Source organism: Bacillus rossius, chromosome 5, assembly GCF_032445375.1.
Source record: "Bacillus rossius redtenbacheri isolate Brsri chromosome 5, Brsri_v3, whole genome shotgun sequence".
NCBI classification, from domain to species: domain Eukaryota; kingdom Metazoa; phylum Arthropoda; class Insecta; order Phasmatodea; family Bacillidae; genus Bacillus; species Bacillus rossius.
The window spans coordinates 14,753,032-14,775,898 of NC_086333.1; the positions used below are offsets into that span (position 1 = coordinate 14,753,032).

At 41.1% G+C, this 22,867-nt stretch overlaps 1 protein-coding gene across 12 annotated transcripts in view; it reads left to right on the forward strand.

The window, feature by feature from the left end:
• The window catches only part of LOC134531601 (proton channel OtopLc), a 620,588-nt gene that overhangs the window by 337,513 nt on the left and 260,208 nt on the right, over window positions 1-22,867 (forward strand). For 2 of the 12 annotated variants that reach the window (XM_063367333.1, XM_063367334.1), the window contains exon 6: window positions 20,355-20,444. The exons of the other annotated variants lie outside the window; for them this stretch is intronic. In XM_063367333.1, the coding sequence (XP_063223403.1) occupies window positions 20,355-20,444 (90 nt within the window). The remainder of the gene's footprint in view (window positions 1-20,354; window positions 20,445-22,867) is intronic. 12 annotated transcript variants of the gene reach the window in all.

Genomic DNA, 22,867 nt, shown 5'->3' on the forward strand with positions numbered 1-22,867 from the left:
CATCATGGAAAGATCCAAAAATATTGGTTGACCGGCAAAGACTGATGGTGGCATCTGTTCGTAGAGGGAACTACTCGCATATCGTGGAAGTATCAACCATACTTAAAGAACTTCGGAACGCTGGCTACATACAATAATCTTTTGATTAACTGTCATGTGTGTACCAATGAAAAATAAAATGAATTATTTATATTTTAAAAAAGTATGATTTATTTCTTGTATCCTGATTTCCAAATAAGCCGTGTTTCCGCTACTGTATGTGTGATCATTTCGTTTCCTGTGTGTACTGTGTGTACGTTCCGTTTTCCTGTGTGTACGTTCCGTTTAATGTGTGTACTGTGTGTACGTTCCGTTTCCTGTGTGTACATTTCGTTTTCATGTTTGTACATTTCGTTTTCCTGTGTGTACATTTCGTTTTCCTGTGTGTAAATTTCGTTTTCCTGTTTGTACATTTCGTTTTCCTGTTTGTACATTTCGTTTTCCTGTTTGTACATTTCGTTTTCCTGTTTGTACATTTCCTTTTTCCTGTGTGTACATTTGGTTTTCCTGTTTGTACATTTCGTTTTCATGTTTGTACATTTCGTTTTCCTGTTTGTACATTTTGTTTCCCTGTTTTTACATTTCGTTTTCCTGTGTGTACATTTCGTTTTCCTGTGTGTACGTCCCGTTTCCTGTGTGTACGTTCCGTTTCCTGTGTGTACTGTGTGTACGTTCCGTTTCCTGTGTGTACTGTGTGTACGTTCCGTTTTCCTGTGTGTACGTTCCGTTTACTGTGTGTACTGTGTGTACGTTCCGATTTCCTGTGTGTACATTCCGTTTTCCTGTGTGTACATTTCGTTTTCCTGTGTGTACTGTGTGTACATTGCGTGTTGGAGCCGAGTAGACTTGTATCCATGTAGCTTCATAGACATGTAGTTTCGTAACCATGCGGTCTTTTAGTCATGCAGTCTCTCAGCCGTGTATAACTCGGAACCAGCTAGATCCTTTTAGACTCGTAGCCATGTAGCCTCGTAGTCTCTTAGACTCGTAGCATTGTAGCCCAATGTCATTGGAGCTGTTGAAAGAAAAGGTAGTTGGAGCATTTGGAGCTGTTGGAGCCATTTGGAGGCTGTTGGAGCATTTGGAGGCTGTTGGAGCATTTGGAGCTAAGAAGTAGTCGTTGCACGTCCATGCAAAGCTAAATGTTTATAAGTTTGCTGGCTTACGCAAGTGATTCTGTAGTAGGATAGAAATTGTGTAATAAAAATTATGTTTGTAAAAGACTTTGTGGTGTTTTATTTCTCGAACCTTACGCTTTTCTGGTATTTAAATTAAATTTATTTTAGCTTCGTCCAGGATCGTGCCAAGGACCTTAGACGACCTAATTAATCAGTATATTGTTTGCAAATTTATTAAATGAAGTTTTAACATTTTCCTGAATTTTTAGTTTAATTAATATGAAAAATCCAATATGTTGGTCTTTATGTCGGATAGGATGATGGTAGTAGAGGATTTAAAGTCTCTTAAGAATGTTGAACATGGTTTATTGAAATTATTATTTTTTTTTTCATAAAATTAAACATTATTGCATCGTTCGAGTATCGAACCAAGGACTGGAGCGGATCGAATCAATATGTAAGTTAATGAGTTAATTTTTTGATGAATTTTGAACTTTTTCCCGCTTTTCTATCTACATTATTACATGATTTCAAGATGGTTGCCGAATTTCAAGATGGCGGGGGCTCCTCGGTAATAAATTATTACTGCACTGTTGCGGGTTAGAATATAATCATCCAGATGGAAATGTACTCTATAATACAAGTACACACACACAAGATGGAGTACTCCAGCAGGTGGTAGCTCCTGGTAGCATGTACTGAACATAAAATGATGGATCCATGATGGACGACAAGGACAAAGTCAAATAACAAGGTCAAGGTCAAATTTCAAAGTCAAGGGCCAATTTCAAGGTCAATGTCAAATTTCAAGGTCAAGGTCACATTTCACGGTCAAGGTCAAACGTCAAGGTCAAAGTTCAAGGTAAAGGTCAAAGTTCAAGGTCAAGGTCAAAGTTTAAGGTGAACAGTTGAGGACAAAGGTATGGTGTCCTGATAATTATACAAACATGGTATCAGCACACTCTAGCGGACGAAAACAAGATGGTGGTCTCCAGCAGGTGATTTCAAGATGGCGGACATGATGTCATACCAGTTGATGATATATACCTTGGTATTGTTGGTGGTAGATCAGTCTAGGTAGCTTTCATGGAGGAAGGATAGATCGTTTACTCTCGCCGGGAATCGAACCAAGGATGTACATCGATATAATCAAACAGAATTCAAATACGTTAATTTTTTGATGAATTTTGGAATTTGTTTCATTAAAATCGGATAATAAATAAAGATTTTCAAGATGGCGTCCAAATTTCAAGATGGCGTCCAAATTTCAAGATGACGTACATGACGTCATACTAGGTGACGATATATATGCTTTGAAAAAAGTGGTGGGGGTAAGTCAGTCTGCCTACAGCCTCCGCGGGGGAAGGAGCCTTTCGCCATTTTTAAATTTTTTTGACCTCGTCGGGTTCGAACCGAGGACTCCAAACTCTGTGTCTAAAAAGTACGTTTTTTAAAATATATATATTAAAATTTTATTAATTGAATTTTTTTATAAATTTTAAAATTTTTTTATTAAAATCGGATAATAAATAAAAAAGTTAAAGATGGCGGCCGTAACGGAAATTGCAACGGTGACGTCATAATTCAAAATGGCGGAAAACAATATGGTGGAATGTTCGAGAAAACAAAATGACGTCATCCAAGATGGCGGATCCAAGATGGCGGATAAAAGATGGCTGCTGTGATCTACTTGTCCCGTTACGTTATGTCCCGTTACGATATGTCCCGTATGTTATGTCCCGTTACGTTGTGTCCCGTTATGTTGTGTCCCATTATTCTGCATCCAATATTGCGGATCCAAGATGGCGGATCCAAAATGGCCGCCGGGGTCAAGGTCAAGGTCAAAGCTCCCCACAAGTGGCTTAGAGCGTCTTGACCTTGGGGGAATTTAAGCCACTATGGGGACATTTATAACCCCTGGTATTTTTGAGAACTAAAACGGGAATTTTTCCCTCGAAACGGGAATTTTTCCCTTGAAAACGGGAAATTTTTTCTTAAAACGGGCAATTTTGAGTCATTTTGAGTCAATTTTGAAGAATTTTGAGTCAAAAATGGCCGCCGTGACGTCACAATCCAATATGGCGGTCGGCTCCACAGGCTCCACAGGCTCCACAGCCAGAAGCCAGTGCCAGAACATACTTTCCTATACTACTTTTACCCTCTTTGCATTTGAATCTCGAAGAAATATATATATATAAAAAGTAAGTAACTCATTATATACGCTATTAATAATAGTTTCTAACACACCGCTTGAATTGCTATAGAGAAATGAGTTTTTTTTTCTTAGAATAAAACAAATATTTCCCTTCTTTTCTTCTCCTGAATTGATACATTTATAATAATCTGAAAAATGAAATGCGTATCTCTTTATAAATTTTGTTCATTCTATTTTATCCTTAGTTATAGTTAAAACAGAACAAAAAATCTTAAAATCAAAATGAATCTTTGTATAGTCTTTGGGGTTGAATTTTGGAAAATGGTTAAAAATGGGTTGGTTGTTTTATTAAGTTAATTTTTATTGCCCATTATATTTTCTTTCTTCCGCGTAATAGAAGTCTTGACTACAACAAAAATTAAACACTACAAGTTTTTCTTTTTAAATATTAAAATAAAAATTTTCATAGTAAATCCATACACGGCAGGCTCAGTGAAAACTATTGGCCAGCTTCAGAGATATCATAGCACAATAGTTAGAAACAATACAGACAATCTGGAAAGACTGAAATAAGCAATTTGGGCTACTTAATTTTCTAGTCTTCATATGAAAAACCAACACATCACTCATGTCACCCTACTCCTGACACAGGGTGCAAGTATCGAAATGCTCAGAAATGTTGGCTGACCTCAGCCCAACAAGACCCCGGGGACAGGTGAGTATGCGAGCAGCACCAGACAGAAGAATCCCTTTTCACAATTGTTGTTGCCAAAAAAGTATTTTACATTGCACACAAATTATTACTCTGTGATTGTACAGCTGATGTTGCAATATGCCATAACTACTGGATGTTCCTCCGATAATTATCCTATCAACAAACGGGGTTTGTTTATTAATAAGCATCAAATGACTAAAGATACAATATATTTATGAACCCTGATTATATAGTTGAATTTAATTATATTTTATCTTTGAAAACCTGGGCCACCTTAGTTTACTTCATAAGCCTAGTGTAAATTGGCAAGTATCCCTTACAGAATCAAACAACTCACGGCCACCACAATATTAACTGTCACTCTTATCACTTGTGAGCGAGGCTCTCTGTATTTTTTCTTCAAACTAAAGGTACTCTTACTGCATAATCTGGAATTGACAATAGTACGTCACCGCCGGGAAATAGCAAATAACACGGTGGTCACACGCCTTGAGTATCACTGTGATAGGAGTGTTGCGGCTCGTCCGTGCTGTTCTGGCTGATGTGTGCGTGGCGAGAGGAACTCGCTAGAGTAGGAACGCAGTGGCTCGCCCGTTTCGTCGTCAGGGCATCGACTGCAACTCACTCCAGCTCCAACTCTCTTCCAACTCAGTCAACGGTGCGCACCACGAGACCTACTCACCCCTGCGATGACTCGCTCCAGCTCCAACTCACTCCCAACTCGGCCAATGGTGCGCACCACGAGGCCTACTCGCCCTTACTTTAACTCGTTCAAGCTCAAACTTGCTGAACTCGTCCCAAAGCTAGTCCTACTTGCTCCTGCGCGAGCTCGCTCCAGCTCCAATTCAATACCCACTCGTCCCATGGAACCTAAAGCTAGTACTTCTCGCTCAAGCTACAACAAGCTCCACTCGTACGATGGTGCGCACAGTGAGTTTAACTCGTGTGAGGACTCGCTTAAGATTCTAACTCGCTCCACTAATCTCATAGTGCGCACAGCGAGTCCTACTTACTCCAGCGATGACACGCTCCAGCTACTACTCGCTCCCCACTCGTCCCATAGTGCGCGTAGCAAGGCCTACTCGCCCCTGCAGAACTCGCTCCACTTCTACTCGCTCTTCACTCGTCCCATGGTGCTCACAGCAATTCCTAATCGCCCCTGCAAAGGTTCACTCCCTGTACAAGTCATGTGGTGCATGACTCGCTGGCTCCTTAGTGGTGGTTGGGCGTAGCGAGTGCGACACGCATTAGCTACTACTCGCTCCGTCGCTCGTAGTGGTGTCGTGACTCAGACCAGTCGCTACTTGCCACCGATGTCACAGGCCTCCAGCCTGGCACACCCCATGGCACGCCTCATCCACCGTACTGCTCTGGCACACATTGGGACTGCGACCTACCATAGTGATGTCGTGATTCCGCCAAGCTACTGCTTGCCACCGACTGCAGAGGCCCCCCATGGCGCGCCTTATCTAGCGCACTGCTCTGGCACACATTGGGACTGCGACCTACCATAGTGATGTCGTGATTCCGCCAAGCTACTGCTTGCCACCGACTGCAGAGGCCCCCCATGGTGCGCCTTATCTAGCGCACTGCTCTGGCACACATTGGGACTGCGACCTACCATAGTGATGTCGTGATTCCGCCAAGCTACTGCTTGCCACCGACTGCAGAGGCCCCCCATGGCGCGCCTTATCTAGCGCACTGCTCTGGCACACATTGGGACTGCGACCTACCATAGTGATGTCGTGATTTCGTCAAGCTACTGCTTGCAACCGACTGCAGAGGCCCCCCATGGCGCGCCTTATCTAGCGCACTGCTCTGGCACACATTGGGACTGCGACCTACCATAGTGATGTCGTGATTCCGCCAAGCTACTGCTTGCCACCGACTGCAGAGGCCCCCCATGGCGCGCCTTATCTAGCGCACTGCTCTGGCACACATTGGGACTGCGACCTACCATAGTGATGTCGTGATTCCGCCAAGCTACTGCTTGCCACCGACTGCAGAGGCCCCCCATGGCGCGCCTTATCTAGCGCACTGCTCTGGCACACATTGGGACTGCGACCTACCATAGTGATGTCGTGATTCCGCCAAGTTACTGCTTGCCACCGACTGCAGAGGCCCCCCATGGCGCGCCTTATCTAGCGCACTGCTCTGGCACACATTGGGACTGCGACCTACCATAGTGATGTCGTGATTCCGCCAAGCTACTGCTTGCCACCGACTGCAGAGGCCCCCCATGGCGCGCCTTATCTAGCGCACTGCTCTGGCACACATTGGGACTGCGACCTACCATAGTGATGTCGTGATTCCGCCAAGCTACTGCTTGCCACCGACTGCAGAGGCCCCCCATGGCGCGCCTTATCTAGCGCACTGCTCTGGCACACATTGGGACTGCGACCTACCATAGTGATGTCGTGATTCCGCCAAGCTACTGCTTGCCACCGACTGCAGAGGCCCCCCATGGCGCGCCTTATCTAGCGCACTGCTCTGGCACACATTGGGACTGCGACCTACCATAGTGATGTCGTGATTCCGCCAAGCTACTGCTTGCCACCGACTGCAGAGGCCCCCCATGGCGCGCCTTATCTAGCGCACTGCTCTGGCACACATTGGGACTGCGACCTACCATAGTGATGTCGTGATTCCGCCAAGCTACTGCTTGCCACCGACTGCAGAGGCCCCCCATGGCGCGCCTTATCTAGCGCACTGCTCTGGCACACATTGGGACTGCGATCTACCATAGTGATGTTGTGATTCCGCCAAGCTACTGCTTGCCACCGACTGCAGAGGCCCCCCATGGCGCGCCTTATCTAGCGCACTGCTCTGGCACACATTGGGACTGCGACCTACCATAGTGATGTCGTGATTCCGCCAAGCTACTGCTTGCCACCGACTGCAGAGGCCCCCCATGGCGCGCCTTATCTAGCGCACTGCTCTGGCACACATTGGGACTGCGACCTACCATAGTGATGTCGTGATTTCGTCAAGCTACTGCTTGCCACCGACTGCAGAGGCCCCCCATGGCGCGCCTTATCTAGCGCACTGCTCTGGCACACATTGGGACTGCGACCTACCATAGTGATGTCGTGATTCCGCCAAGCTACTGCTTGCCACCGACTGCAGAGGCCCCCCATGGCGCGCCTTATCTAGCGCACTGCTCTGGCACACATTGGGACTGCGACCTACCATAGTGATGTCGTGATTCCGCCAAGCTACTGCTTGCCACCGACTGCAGAGGCCCCCCATGGCGCGCCTTATCTAGCGCACTGCTCTGGCACACATTGGGACTGCGACCTACCGTAGTGATGTCGTGATTCCGCCAAGCTACTGCTTGCCACCGACTGCAGAGGCCCCCCATGGCGCGCCTTATCTAGCGCACTGCTCTGGCACACATTGGGACTGCGACCTACCATAGTGATGTCGTGATTCCGCCAAGCTACTGCTTGCCATCGACTGCAGAGGCCCCCCATGGCGCGCCTTATCTAGCGCACTGCTCTGGCACACATTGGGACTGCGACCTACCATAGTGATGTCGTGATTCCGCCAAGCTACTGCTTGCCACCGACTGCAGAGGCCCCCCATGGCGCGCCTTATCTAGCGCACTGCTCTGGCACACATTGGGACTGCGACCTACCATAGTGATGTCGTGATTCCGCCAAGCTACTGCTTGCCACCGACTGCAGAGGCCCCCCATGGCGCGCCTTATCTAGCGCACTGCTCTGGCACACATTGGGACTGCGACCTACCATAGTGATGTCGTGATTCCGCCAAGCTACTGCTTGCCACCGACTGCAGAGGCCCCCCATGGCGCGCCTTATCTAGCGCACTGCTCTGGCACACATTGGGACTGCGACCTACCATAGTGATGTCGTGATTCCGCCAAGCTACTGCTTGCCACCGACTGCAGAGGCCCCCCATGGCGCGCCTTATCTAGCGCACTGCTCTGACACACATTGGGACTGCGACCTACCATAGTGATGTCGTGATTCCGCCAAGCTACTGCTTGCCACCGACTGCAGAGGCCCCCCATGGCGCGCCTTATCTAGCGCACTGCTCTGGCACACATTGGGACTGCGACCTACCATAGTGATGTCGTGATTCCGCCAAGCTACTGCTTGCCACCGACTGCAGAGGCCCCCCATGGCGCGCCTTATCTAGCGCACTGCTCTGGCACACATTGGGACTGCGACCTACCATAGTGATGTCGTGATTCCGCCAAGCTACTGCTTGCCACCGACTGCAGAGGCCCACCATGGCGCGCCTTATCTAGCGCACTGCTCTGGCACACATTGGGACTGCGACCTACCATAGTGATGTCGTGATTCCGCCAAGCTACTTCTTTTCACCGACTGCAGAGGCCCCCCATGGCGCGCCTTATCTAACGCACTGCTCCGGCACACATTGGGACTGCGACCTACCATAGTGATGTCGTGATTCCGCCAAGCTACTGCTTGCCACCGACTGCAGAGGCCCCCCATGGCGCGCCTTATCTAGCGCACTGCTCTGGCACACATTGGGACTGCGACCTACCATAGTGATGTCGTGATTCCGCCAAGCTACTGCTTGCCACCGACTGCAGAGGCCCCCCATGGCGCGCCTTATCTAGCGCACTGCTCTGGCACACATTGGGACTGCGACCTACCATAGTGATGTTGTGATTCCGCCAAGCTACTGCTTGCCACCGACTGCAGAGGCCCCCCATGGCGCGCCTTATCTAGCGCACTGCTCTGGCACACATTGGGACTGCGACCTACCATAGTGATGTCGTGATTCCGCCAAGCTACTGCTTGCCACCGACTGCAGAGGCCCCCCATGGCGCGCCTTATCTAGCGCACTGCTCTGGCACACATTGGGACTGCGACCTACCATAGTGATGTCGTGATTTCGCCAAGCTACTGCTTGCCACCGACTGCAGAGGCCTCCCATGGCGCGCCTTATCTAGCGCACTGCTCTGGCACACATTGGGACTGCGACCTACCATAGTGATGTCGTGATTCCGCCAAGCTACTGCTTGCCACCGACTGCAGAGGCCCCCCATGGCGCGCCTTATCTAGCGCACTGCTCTGGCACACATTGGGACTGCGACCTACCATAGTGATGTCGTGATTCCGCCAAGCTACTGCTTGCCACCGACTGCAGAGGCCCCCCATGGCGCGCCTTATCTAGCGCACTGCTCTGGCACACATTGGGACTGCGACCTACCATAGTGATGTCGTGATTCCGCCAAGCTACTGCTTGCCACCGACTGCAGAGGCCCCCCATGGCGCGCCTTATCTAGCGCACTGCTCTGGCACACATTGGGACTGCGACCTACCATAGTGATGTCGTGATTCCGCCAAGCTACTGCTTGCCACCGACTGCAGAGGCCCCCCATGGCGCGCCTTATCTAGCGCACTGCTCTGGCACACATTGGGACTGCGACCTACCATAGTGATGTCGTGATTCCGTCAAGTTACTGCTTGCCACCGACTGCAGAGGCCCCCCATGGCGCGCCTTATCTAGCGCACTGCTCTGGCACACATTGGGACTGCGACCTACCATAGTGATGTCGTGATTCCGTCAAGTTACTGCTTGCCACCGACTGCAGAGGCCCCCCATGGCGCGCCTTATCTAGCGCACTGCTCTGGCTCACGCTAGCTAGTGAGGGTGGTCCGGGACTCGTACGGACTCGAGCGAAGATAACCTTTTCATCGGGTGACGTCACGTAGTACGCAATGATTCTGGCTGAGTTGTGACTCGTGGACGGTACAAGAGTGAAGACAGTCGCCACTGGCGCGGACTGTTCCATAAATGGCGAGTGTCTGAGAATGTTATTTTACTGCCCCGGTCTCGGTCACATCCACTAACCCAGGGAAATTAATATGGTTATTTTTTTGTTATTAATTAAAAGATTTAATAATTTTATTCAACTGAAGTATTTTTTGCTGTTAATTTATAATTTTAAATTTTGACTGTAATTTTGGTTTTGATTAAGTGCCCGTTGCCAAAAACATTTTGTATCATCTGAAATCAATTTTGCTTTCCGAAAAAGGAAAATATTTTTAGAGAAGTTTTGGTTCGTTGTAATAAATATTTTAGAATTTGACAACACTGACATAGAAACAATCACTCTGGTTTTATATATTTGGTATATTTATATATATATATATATATGGTAATATTCTTAATACCACCAGAATGCAATGAATTCCAGTTTGCTTACTTGCTGAGAATCGTGGTCGGAATGGAGCGGCGTGATTGAAGTGGAGAAACTGCTGGCTGGTGGTTATTCATGGAGATCGCACCTACTTGTTGCAACCCATTGGACTGAACTTTAGAGAATGACTAGATAACAAAAACGAATAAAATGGTAGACTATGGACCAAAACCTCTTTGTTTTCTCTGTAATGGGTCGTTAAAAAAAAGTAATAACTCACCATGAAGTAACGTCCAGAAAGCAAAGATAAAATTTACAAATCCCACATTTTGACTCTACAAAATACGGCAATAGTCAGCAGCAGTTTCAGAGCAGTATCTCTTAATTGCAAGATAAGTAGTTGTACTTCACTGAATAAAATCTACAGGCAAAAGGTTCACCCTAGAAGCGTCGGTCTAAGGCCGGAGAACAGTTATCTGTGCGGTGCTGGTTGCGCCTGCACGCAATAAAGCAGCAAAACAGGAGGTAGTGGAGCAAATTGTCCGTGAAATCGCCAGTAGATATCTTCTATGGCTCACAAGAAGGGTGGTAGCTGGGTGAGGTATCAGGGGAAGGAGCGGGTCTTGGGGGGGGGGGATGAAGCCAGGAGAGCAAGCAGCGTGCTCGTGGTGTGTGGTGCTGCGGGGCAGGAGACCCCCGCACCCCTCGGGCTGTACCTGTGCTTGTTCCGTCTCCGCGGGTGCACAGGCCCGAGGCCCGAGGCCACACTGGGCAACTGTCGTGACGCGCCTTGGCGATCTGCATGTGCGCAACTGTGTGTCCGCACCAATCAAGCATGTGTGCTGCAGTGACACAGCTCTATATTCCCATACGATGTTCAATGAATCTAGCTTGTTATTAACTATGATATTTTATTTATATTTACACACAATATAAATTTACCAAACTAATGTGTGTGTTCCTAATAAAATGATATAATACATTTCCACAATTTACTACGACGACTATAACACTAAGTTTCAACATACCGAATGAGAGCAATATTTTAAGATACATGAAAAATTATCTCAAATAATTAAGATGAAACATTAATAATTACGTATTTTTAGTGTTATTTCGTGCACAACGCATTCTCCATTCAAAAGTTCACAAAGGAATTTCCAACAGAAAATACAACGTATTAAGTTGTAAATAGATACAGCTTATGTCAGAATTACTAACAATTCCAAGTGTTGCACGATTCTGTCAGTACGAAGAACGCAATCACAAATAAATAGTTCTTTGGTTGTTAATCTCAATATATATTTACTTATTGTGAAATTTATATTCTAAATAAAATATAATTGCATGCTCTGGCTTAACTCAATGCTTGAAGAGCTGGACTTCTGAGTATAATTACTCAAGTAAATGTGAACAACTAATTTAACCAGTGTGTGATTCAACATGTAAGAATAGACTTATCTGTTCAAGTGAAATAGTTATTTGAATCATTTGGCAACGATTGGTATAACAATGATTTAATTCACCCAAGAAGTTAAAAAATTTCAAATTCATTAAAACTTAAAGATATGAATTTAATTTGGCTTGGACATCAGAACAGTTGTGCAATAATGCATTAAAGAAACTGACAGTACCTTTAGCGTTGTAATATCGAACAGAACTAGTCAACGCTCCTGAAGAAAAATCGATGTGTCGTCAGCTTCCCGTGGCAATTAGTACTCGTCACGAACTACGATCATATTCTGGTTCCTTGGGTTTCGGCTGGTGACTCGACGAACGGGGTCCCAGGCTGGATTCGGCTGCAAATGGCTCTCGGAGTGGTCACACGATGGCGCTTCCCTCCTTCTGTTGACGTAGTTGGCTCGTTCTTAACTAATGTCTATGTTGTAGTTATTCTTCTAAAAGCACCACTTATCTTAATGATCTAGTGTTTAATTCACTAGTAGGATATTAGTTATATCGTCTCTTGCTATGAACTACACTATCGAATATGTATTCTGGTATTCTCAAAAATTCATGTGGTGACTCAGATTTTAGATAATATTATTTAAATTTATTAAATATAACATTTATTCACTAATTATCATGGGATTATTTAATAGAGTTTTGTAGAACGAGCATTAAATATTTAACTCATCCTTAAATACGTTTATCACAATTAATTATGCCTATATTCGTCGCTATATTCTTCTGAACTAGAGGATGGTTTCTTATCGACTGATTTTGTTCTGGAACCTTTTTTTCTGATTTCACAACAACATAAACCATCACAAAATTATTTCGTTATACAAACTGTTTTCTTTACAATAAAAGATAAATATATACATAATTTTTACACCACTTCGTCTTCAACTAGATATTTAGAGAAAAAATTTAATAGTCGAGAAACAAAAAAAAATAACAACTTAAAAGTAAACAAAAATATTTCATAGAAAAATTAGGCATTATAACAGAACATTTGCTTAGGAAATTAATATTTAACAGAATGTCCCTTCAGAATATTTGTAATTTGTAATATATTACAGAATAGGGATATTCTCAATTTTACAGTTTACATTGTAACGTGCCCGGACTACTCGAGTCCGGACAGGCTACAAAACTGCGGATAGACATCGTTTAATGACAAGTGCGCTTTCCCGTCAGTATCTCGTACAGAAACATACTCGTCGAGCAATGTATCGTATTTTTTAAAATACACTCTATCAATGGTATTTTATTTCTCCAACACCGTTGTGCTTCGTGCCAAAACGCTCGTAACATGTTTCCTAACGTCGGCATCTGACGCTCCACTGGACCACTCTGGGGATGTGCCGATGATGTTGGAATAATTTCCAGTGGGTGCCCATGAATTGTGTTCCTCAATCGGAAAGAACCATACGGTTTTCCAATTTCTTCTGCAAATTTTTTCACTTTGTGATAACATTTTCCAGAGGCTTTTGCGACAGGGTAAAATTTCTTAAACTTCGAAAAAATTTCCATTACTACGAATATAAATATTACTACAGCCGCCGAAGTTGTTAATTGTCCGAACATGTATACCAGGTCTTTTAGGGCTGTAATTCGCCTACCAAATTTCGATGGGCATGTTTGCTCTTTTGGCACAGATCACAACACACTGTTATGGTGGCAATAGTTTTTAACATGTCGCGCCAATACAACTGTCTGCTCAAGAATCCTGTTTGATTCTTAGTCCCAATGTGACCCAAAACGTAATGTTTCTCGAACACTTCGGTTTATCATATGCTTGGTACAATCTGTTTCCACACATTTTCAAAATTTGATCGTGACTTACTTGGCCAAAACACGATTCCCTCGACAGTAATACAATACTTGCTGTATATAATGCGTGTAACATCAAATTTTTAAAACTTATTTATCAAATTTTGACGAACTTCATCTTCAGTTTGTAATTTCAAAATTTTTTGAAAACATTTTTAAGTACTAATTATTTTTCTGTAGTTCTGTTAACATATTGGCTTCCAGAAATTCTTTTGAACGAAGTTCAAATAGTACCGAACCCATTGATAAATCCGGGACACAGCTAAGGTAATCTGCCAATACATTTTCCTTTCCTCTGATCTGAGGTATTTCTAAATCATATTCTTGGATTAGCAGACACCATCGGGTCAATCTGCTACAGAAATTTTTTTTTCAGCTTTAAGACAAGTCAATGCCTGGTGATCAGTTAATAGTTTTATTCATTCATCTAATAGTAATACTATGAATATTTTTAAAGCCTAAACTATGGCTAAAGTTTTAGTTTCTGTAACGGTATAGTTTTTTCAGCATTATTTAATGTCCTGCTAGCTGTTGCTACTGTCTTTTCCACACCTTTTTCGTCGAGCTGAACTGGTTTCGCCCCCAGGGCATGCGCGGAAGTATCGGTATATAATTAAATTCTCGATCCTGTATAGGGTGGTATATGTCACATTCTTTAAGAAACACGGCACTCATTTTTTCGAATGTTTTCTGTTCATTGTCACTACATTCCCATATTTTATCTTTTTAAAGCAATTCAAACAATGGAATGGCTAGCTTAACTATTTGGTTACTATAATTTATATAAAATCCTATGACTCCTAGAAAATCTCTTAGATGTTTTATATTTTTGGGAATTTGAATGTTTTAAATGACTTGTAATTTTTCAGGCGCAGTCTTAATACCGGTTGGAGTGAAAATATGGCCTTAAGAATGGTAATTTTTGGCTCTACAATCATGCTGGCGTCTATCAGTTCCGAAAAACACTATATGCATATGTTTAGGGTGTTTTTCGTAAGGGTTTGATGTAATCAAAATGTCGTCTACATAGGCATGTGAGAATGTTTTACACTCAAGTCCTAGAGTTGCGTCCAAACACCTGGTGAATTCTTCGTCCGCGTAGCACAATCCAAACGTCATTACCTGAAACACGTACTGGTAATTTTTGAATAACAATGCTGTGTACTATTTAGCATTTTCTTTAAATAGTATTTGCCAGTATCCTGCTGAAAAATCAACAGTCATAAGAAATTTGATGCCTTGGTCCAATCGTAGTATGTCACTAGTGGGCCGTGGACTCTCTCCATCTCGTACAATAATCTTATTTGTGTCTCGAGCTTCATGCACAGATGCACGGATCCTTCCTTATTTCTGACACATAATATCGGGTTAGTGTGAGGATAAGACGCACGCTTTATTGTACCCCAGTCGAGCACAAGTTGAAGGAAATTCCCTCTTCTTTCAAATATTTAGAAGGGATGGCATATGTTTTTCTGTGGAAACTCCATCAGTTTTTAATTCCGTTCTAGCCTCATGAAGGTTATTAAACCCAGCTTGTCAGAAAAGTTGGATATATATGTCTCCGCAATACCTCCAAAAGCTGCCCCTTAAAATTCGGACTCACCATAGTTATGTCTCAGATGGGGTTTTTCAAATCCGACTCAGTAGCTCATAAAATGTCTACCGTAGTTCTATGTAAACTATTCGTAGGTATTTCCTTTCTTATAAGAGAAACGGGCTTGTCAGTGACTTGCCATTTTTCCGCCAATGTAGATATATATTGATTATATTTTTTGGTGACCATCCATTCACCGAAATCCAGGACAATCTTAAACTTGGTAATGAAATATATTCCTAATATGATAGTTTTCACCACACCCTTCAGCACCAGTGCCATAACTTGTTTAGTGTTTCCTAAACTTTTAATTTCCAATAAGGCCTGTTTGTTAATAACTGTACTAGCTCGTTTTGTCACTCCGAGTACCTTCAGAGCTGGAATCGGGAGGAAAGGTTAATTAATTCCAGTTTTTAAGATCATCACTACACAATCAGAGCTGACACAGGATACCTCAGCTGGAGCTTTAATGCCAATGACTATTAACCTGATTGCTGGACATAAAGATTCGCGGTTTTTACAGTGATCAACAACCGGTTATTCATTAAAAATAATCGTTGATTTTCATCCAGAAATATTGTACATATCCTTTTGTCATTAACTCCAGGAATAGGGTCGACCCCCTACACATGTAGCTCCTTCCTGTCCGTTTTGGATCGGCCTCAGGAACCTTGACCCGCCAGTTGCGTAAACATTTAAAGCCAACCAATGGTAATATCTGGTTTGCAAATGTTTTGATCCAACAACAAATCAAAGAGAGCTTTCGTGACAGATCTACAAGAACAATTCCTGAATTAGAGTAATGATAAGAAAATGAAATAACCATCTCGGTGCTGATACCGAACCTTTAACATGTATTGCGTCAAAATACTTTTTTAAAATTATATTTATAACAAAATAATGTGTTTGTTAAAGAACAATTGTATAGATACAAATGCAAATTCTATTTTGATCGTTTTATTGGCAGATGGAATGCCAATGAGGAAACGTTGCTTTTATGGGCAGAAGTCAATAATCGGTTTTTGTAAGATAGAAATGAATAAATTCAGTGGTTTTCTTCTCAGTTCTCTTGGAGTCATATCTTTTCTCAGTTCTTTCAAATATAAAATTTATTGTTTGTATTTTGAGTGATGAAAATAAATTTATTGCCAAAGGTTGCACTATCGCACAGTTTAAGAAACAATTTTTGTGTATGTATAAATAAATTGAACTGTGATATTTCTCAGCATAAATAATATTTCCAATTAATAAAAATTGCACATTTATCTGTTTAAATTGTTGATATATTTAATAAAATTAACATAAAATAACAGGAGTTATATATTCATTCAAGCTCATACAAATAGACAGATATGAATATTGTGTTATAAAATGCAAAGCATAATTTTAAATATGAAACTTTCAATTTGACATAAAAATTATAAATTTTGCCTTTATGGATTCCTGTTAGAAGAAATGATCGAAATTATGGCCTTTTAATTACATTTGTTTTTCTGCATTTTTGTAGTAAAAAAATTTTTTTTTTTATTTATGTCTGATCTAATATCTGGTGGTACTTGTTCATTCATCGCACATGTTTTCAGTATTCAAGCGAGTGTATAGTAATGGGGCTCATATACTACTCAAGTGGTAGAACCGATAAAGAAAATATCCTGAAAAAAAATATTTATCTCCAAAAGCTGATACTGAATGAAGAAATTTAATAAAATTACAGTTTCTAACACCTCTACAAACACATATATACTAACATTAACGCATGAACACATGCACGCATACATGGTGCATGCATACTTACATAAAACATGAATGAATACATAAATGCATAAATATATGCATACATAATGGCATGAATAATTCGTACTCGCATACATATATGCATATATACATGCATGCTTATATCGTTTACAGTCAATGTTTTATTAATACAAATATAGTGGTGCACGTTCACATTAATTACTATTTTTTAGCACCTTTCTTTTAAGACGCACCAAGAGGAGTACGGCAATCGCAATAATGTGCAAAATATTTTTATTTTTAAGTTTATTATTAGCTGTGTTTTTAATTTTATTTCAACCCTTGCTTTATCTTTGATTTTTTCACCATTTCTAATTATTCCAAATATATATTTAGCATGTCGCTGTCTCGCCACATGTGGCCAGTGCTAGACATGGTGCACCTGCTTTGCAGTATGCACGAATGTTTCTCCTGAACCACTGCATCTAGTCAAATCTAGCAGTAGTTCACCGTATTAGTAGATGTGTTCGCTCAGCACTCTGAGTACAGGATATGTGTAGTCTTGCCCTGCGATTGAAAACGAAGCATTGTCGTTGGCCTCGATCGCTGTGTGTACGATCAGACTGGCTTGCAGGGAACGATGTCCCCAACATAGTCGCTTTCGTGTGTAAGCTCACTGTTGTAAGCTCCTCGTAACTTTGCGCAAGACAACCCACATTTTCGTCTTTGTTCTCAACAAATCTGTTGTTAGTCGTGCTTATTCACATTGTCATGGAGCTAAGATTTCGTTGCATTGCCCTGTCAAGTGAAGATATAAGAAACGTGTTAAATTTTTTTTAACTTAGGTTTTCTCCGATTTGCTTGTGTTATATCTAGTGCAACAATTTTTTTGGTTTAGGTAGCTAATTATCTATTAGTGCTAGTATTTGACTACAATTTTCTTTGTTAAAATAAACCAGCGCTTTTGAAAAACCCTTAAAACTTAATTAACAGTATTTGTATCTGTAAAGAGTTAACAAGCTAACGTAGACACACTTAGAAAATTAAGTTGAACTTGTCTCACGTCGATTCACATTTCTGCTCATAAACTACACTTAAACGTTGTACAAAGACCCTGGTTCAGAAATTAATTAAGTTTACAGTTTCATCCTCTCAAAAGTAAAGTCAGCTTTATAAGTATATGCACTATGTCACGAGGTATTCGTTATTGAAAAAAATGTTTCAGGTCACATAGTTTAGTTGCTTGCATCAAAATGCATGGCTCCATAAGTATGTAAAATCATTAAATAAGACTTATGACAAAAATTCTAGAATGCTGCGTGAAAATTATGCAAAAATTAGTCTTTTTTAATGATTTTAAATTTTGGTCTTAATGAAGGTTATTTGACAGTTTTCTTTTCGCTATAGAATACAGTAGTAAGTAATAGTTTGAGAGGAGCAGGGTCATCTGTGTGAATAAGTTTCAGTTAATTAAATGGGTTAATATTTTCCTTTTTCTTAAAGAATGACCGTGCAAGCCCGCATTATGCCAGTTATTTAGCTGTGCGAAGTTTTCTTGAATTTTTTTCAGCTACACTTTATTTTACAATGTACCAATAATTATATAAAATAATAGTGAGTTTAAATGCATCACACTTTAATGGTTTTCAGTTAAAGAGATTTCCAAATTGAAAACTCTAGTCAATTTAAATTACTAACCTATTATGTGAGAACCAAGAAATATACAAATCGGAAAGGATACTGCCGGAGGGTAATTATGTCTTCTATAACAACCCAGCAGACACAACGTTTATCGCAATACTACAGGGCAGGTGTACATGAAATCTATAGTATGAAAATCATTTGTGACTTTTATTGAGAGAACTGTCGCCTAGTATAATATCCAGAATACCTAAACATGCAAATGCGCACTACAGAAACTTAATTAGTTTAATAACCCTAACTATCTTAACACTGTTATGGACAGGGACGTAATGGAGATGTGGGTTGTGTAATTTTCTCAGAGCTTTGTCGGAGCTGGATTATGTTTTATGAACGGGATGTTTGTTTTCATCGGTTGATTGTTCGGCAAAGCATATTGTTTATTGGTAGTATCATTGTGGGCCCCAATTTATGTCCACGGGCTGTTGTTGAACTGAAAGGCAATTGTTCATGAAACTTGGGGTTTTATGTACTTAATGACACTACATAATTGGTTGGTTATTTGAAAATGTTTTGCTGTTTTTTGGATTCGTTATCAAGAACTTAAGAAAAGGGTTAGTTAGGTAGTACCTCAGCTATTTCATCTACAAAAACCATCGGAAATGTAGTACATAAATTAAAAAAAGAAAATTATTCCATAACATACTTACTTTATAATCGTTGTTTTACTAAACTAGATCTTTTTTTAATTTGATACATTACATTAAATTCTACCCTGTCATTCATTTTGACCGTCTATTTGTAATCATCATCTTTTAGTTGATGTATATTAATGTTGAATATAGTGTTATAAATATTTGTTTGATTTCAATTGAAAGTGACGGCATGCTTCATATCAGTGCCTGTACACTCTAGCTAAATGCTTGTTTTATTTTATTTTTTACATATTTATTAAGGATTATTATAATTTTTCGTTGTGGACTTTTTGTTTACTTTTTTATGGATTGTCTAATTTGATGATTAAATTTTTAACTAAAATAATTGTTTTTGATGACCATTTGGTTATTAAATCATATTTTATTTGTTTATCGTGCTTAAATATTATACTTTTTAGAAAGTCATAAAAATAAATTATAAATTATTCTATTTTCTTAACTGCACGAACTCATATTACCATTCATAACTATTCTATCCGATGTTCGTACTCCCTACCGGCCTCCCAAAGCTATGGAATACTCGACAGCTGGGTGCGCACAACAGACTCCAGGCAGGCGATAGATCTTAGATCTCTTGTGAACCAAGTTGTTTATTCTAGCTCTTGGGAACATGATGGATGCAACTGGACTGTAGTGATTTTTTTTTCAAGTTAGTGCCGTCTCCCTACTCTAAATTATTTCACTTCGTCTAGTGGTGAACATTATGCCATAATTTTACAAACAATAGTAATGTGTGGCCTAAATCAAAGTTTGCTTTGCTGCAGGATTTATATCTCTGGTGTTATTTTCAGACACATTATTGTTGTTGTTGTTGTTGTTGTTGTTGTTGTTGTTGTTGATGTTGTTTTTGACGGATAGCCTACTTTCTAGTAGTTCTCTAAAATATTCCACACATAAACCTGTAGAAATTAATCAGAGTTGTTAGCGAAAGAAAGTTACAATTGTAACACATCACAAATTTAAAAAAAAAAATGGTGCCGAGTAAAACTTAAGTGATTTTTTGCGCTTTCTGTAATATTTTACCCAAGAATGAGCGAAAGCGTCACTTAATCATATATGTTTTCGGTAGCTGGCTTAGTTTTGGCTAGATGTGGTGAAGTTTAAAATATTGTTTTTTTGAGTTAAGGTTTGTGCTATTTGAATGGCTATCATGAGAAGGAATGTCTCTTTATATAAATTGTTTTTGAGTTTTGTTTGCCTGGTTGTTGGTACTGACCCACCTAGAGGAAGGAAACGTACCCACGTAAGATGAAGGACTTGGTCAAGTTGAGACTTCACATGGAACAGCATGGCAGTATGCCTGTTGATGTGCAGGTGAGTTGGGTCAGGGCATAGTTTAGCATGTGCTGCTTTGTAGAAATCCATCTAACAGCATGGTTAGTGTAATTAAGGTAATGTCCCTTAGATTTCCAACCTTTCCTGTATGCGCTTTTATATCCAGCATATATTTCCATTAACATGTGCCAAAACTTACTAAAACACAATTGCATAATAAAGCCTGTCTACAATTATTTAGCATATTTAAATGTCATGATGAAAAATAGCACCTCGAAAGTTATATTACAAACATGTTTACTAGGTACCGAAGAAATTAAACTTATAAGGGATATGTAGGTATCATTGTTTGATCTGTTCATGAATTGTTTCATGCTCATGGTTGCATGTAGTGCAATTTTAACGGGAATTAGTTGTAATTCTTACCTTATGGTACCAAGGCATAATATTGAAGCTGTAACCTATAAATTGATTTATGTGAGACGTTGTGGAACGGTATGTGCTAGAAGAAATATGCAAGTCTATGATGCGTTTAGGTTTCTCCAGATAATTGTGTAAACGGACTAAGCATTTGACATGATTTGTGATTGTAAGTAGGTTTAGTAGGTATGGGGACACGTGGTCCTAGGTTTAGATCCAGTGAGCCACGGTTGCCATATTGGATTACATCATTTCATGAGGCCATCTAGGATCACGTGACTTCCGGTGGCCATCTAATATTCTGTAATTTCCGGCTGCCATATTTTATGACCTTGACATTTGACCCTGGCGGCCATCTTGAATTTGCCATTTTAGTTTTTTATAACATTATACCATTTTTTTTTTCGAGAACCTTCCGTAATTTTTGAATTATGACATCACGCCTGCCATTTTGTTTTCTAGAACTTTATACCATTTTTTAATCAAGCAACTACTCCTTTGCGTTGCATTTTTCGTTACGGTGGCTTCGCCATATTGATTTTGTCTGCTAGAGGCAGCCATCTTCATTTTATCTGATGAATTTCGCCATCTTTATTTCTGTTATCTTTAAAAGATTTGTGCAATGGGAGTGCATGACTTGATGTAAGTTTTTGGACATACGCCATTGCTAAGAACTTTTTCTGTTGAAGAAAAACTAATAAATAAAATAAATAAATAAAAATACCCAAAAAAGACAAAAAACACACAAAATTAAGCAAACAATTGCTGTTGTCAACAAAGATATGAACACCACAAAATATTCCGAAACAGGAATATGGTCAACAAAAAAAGAAAAACAAAGAAAAATGTACTAAGAGAACGAAAAAAAAACCCACAAATGATAACACAAAAATATTGAACCCAAAATAATTCAGCACAACAGTTGAAACGAGACAAAAACACGACAAAACGAAAAGACAAACAAATACAATAGTTTTACCAAAACAGAAACAAGCGACGTTTCGGGAACTGCTATCTGCTCCCGTCCTCAGGCAGAGACGCACATGGTACGGAAACACAGGTGCGACTGAGAAGGGTTTTTTTTTTTTTTTAATTTTTTTTTCCTAACCTAACTAAAACTAAGTGTATTTGGGAGGGGTCCGGGTTAGGGAGGGACCTAAGTGCGTCTCAGGCCGAAGCCTATACGCCTTAGTCATGCTGGGATTAGCCATGCAGGGAGAGGGTCGCATGCATCGTGTGCTAGGAGGGGATTGGCCAGCCATGGCAGCGATTGGCGCCATGACTAACTCCCCTCACTCTTAACTCTAGACTAAACTACTAGATAAGTTGGGCCCAGGTAAAACCTGCATAGACACAGGGAAAACCCTGGGCACTTTCATGCGGGATGCCAAATTTCATGCATTAATTTCAGGCAGGTTCAATACGGGAGAAAGAAGGATGGTTCAGGAAGAAGAGTTGGTCAGAGCAGAAAGAGTCTACCATGCGGGGTTTGGGCGCTTGGACTTAAATGTCCGCATTGTTTGTTGTTCTGCAGTTCTGGATCTTCTGACCAGGGACGCGAGCGCCCCTGGTGGTGGCTGGCCACACCGGGCCACCCACTCCGCCTCCAGTAGCACCTAAACTAAAAGTAGAAAATTAGAACACCTTACTTACTAAACATACACAAACAGAACATATTTCACTATGTGTACGCTCTGCTAGTGCGGAGCGTAGGCTACATTATTTAAGATATCTTAAAGCTTATAACTTAATATGAATTAAACTATTATATTTTTGGTATTTTATTTGATTTTTTTTTGTTTTTATTATTTTTAATTTTTCTCTCTTAGCCTAATATATTATATTACTTTATTTAGTATCTTAATATCTACGCACTTAAATATAGTGGTAGAACTGCCAACATATAAAGTCACAGGCGAATGGGAACAGAGCACTCGTATTATTGTTTTAAATATTCAAAATTTTAAGTAGCCATGCCCTGCAGCAGTGGTACCCATCGGAAAGCAGCATGCCACTCGTATCGGCAACCCCAGCTCGATCGG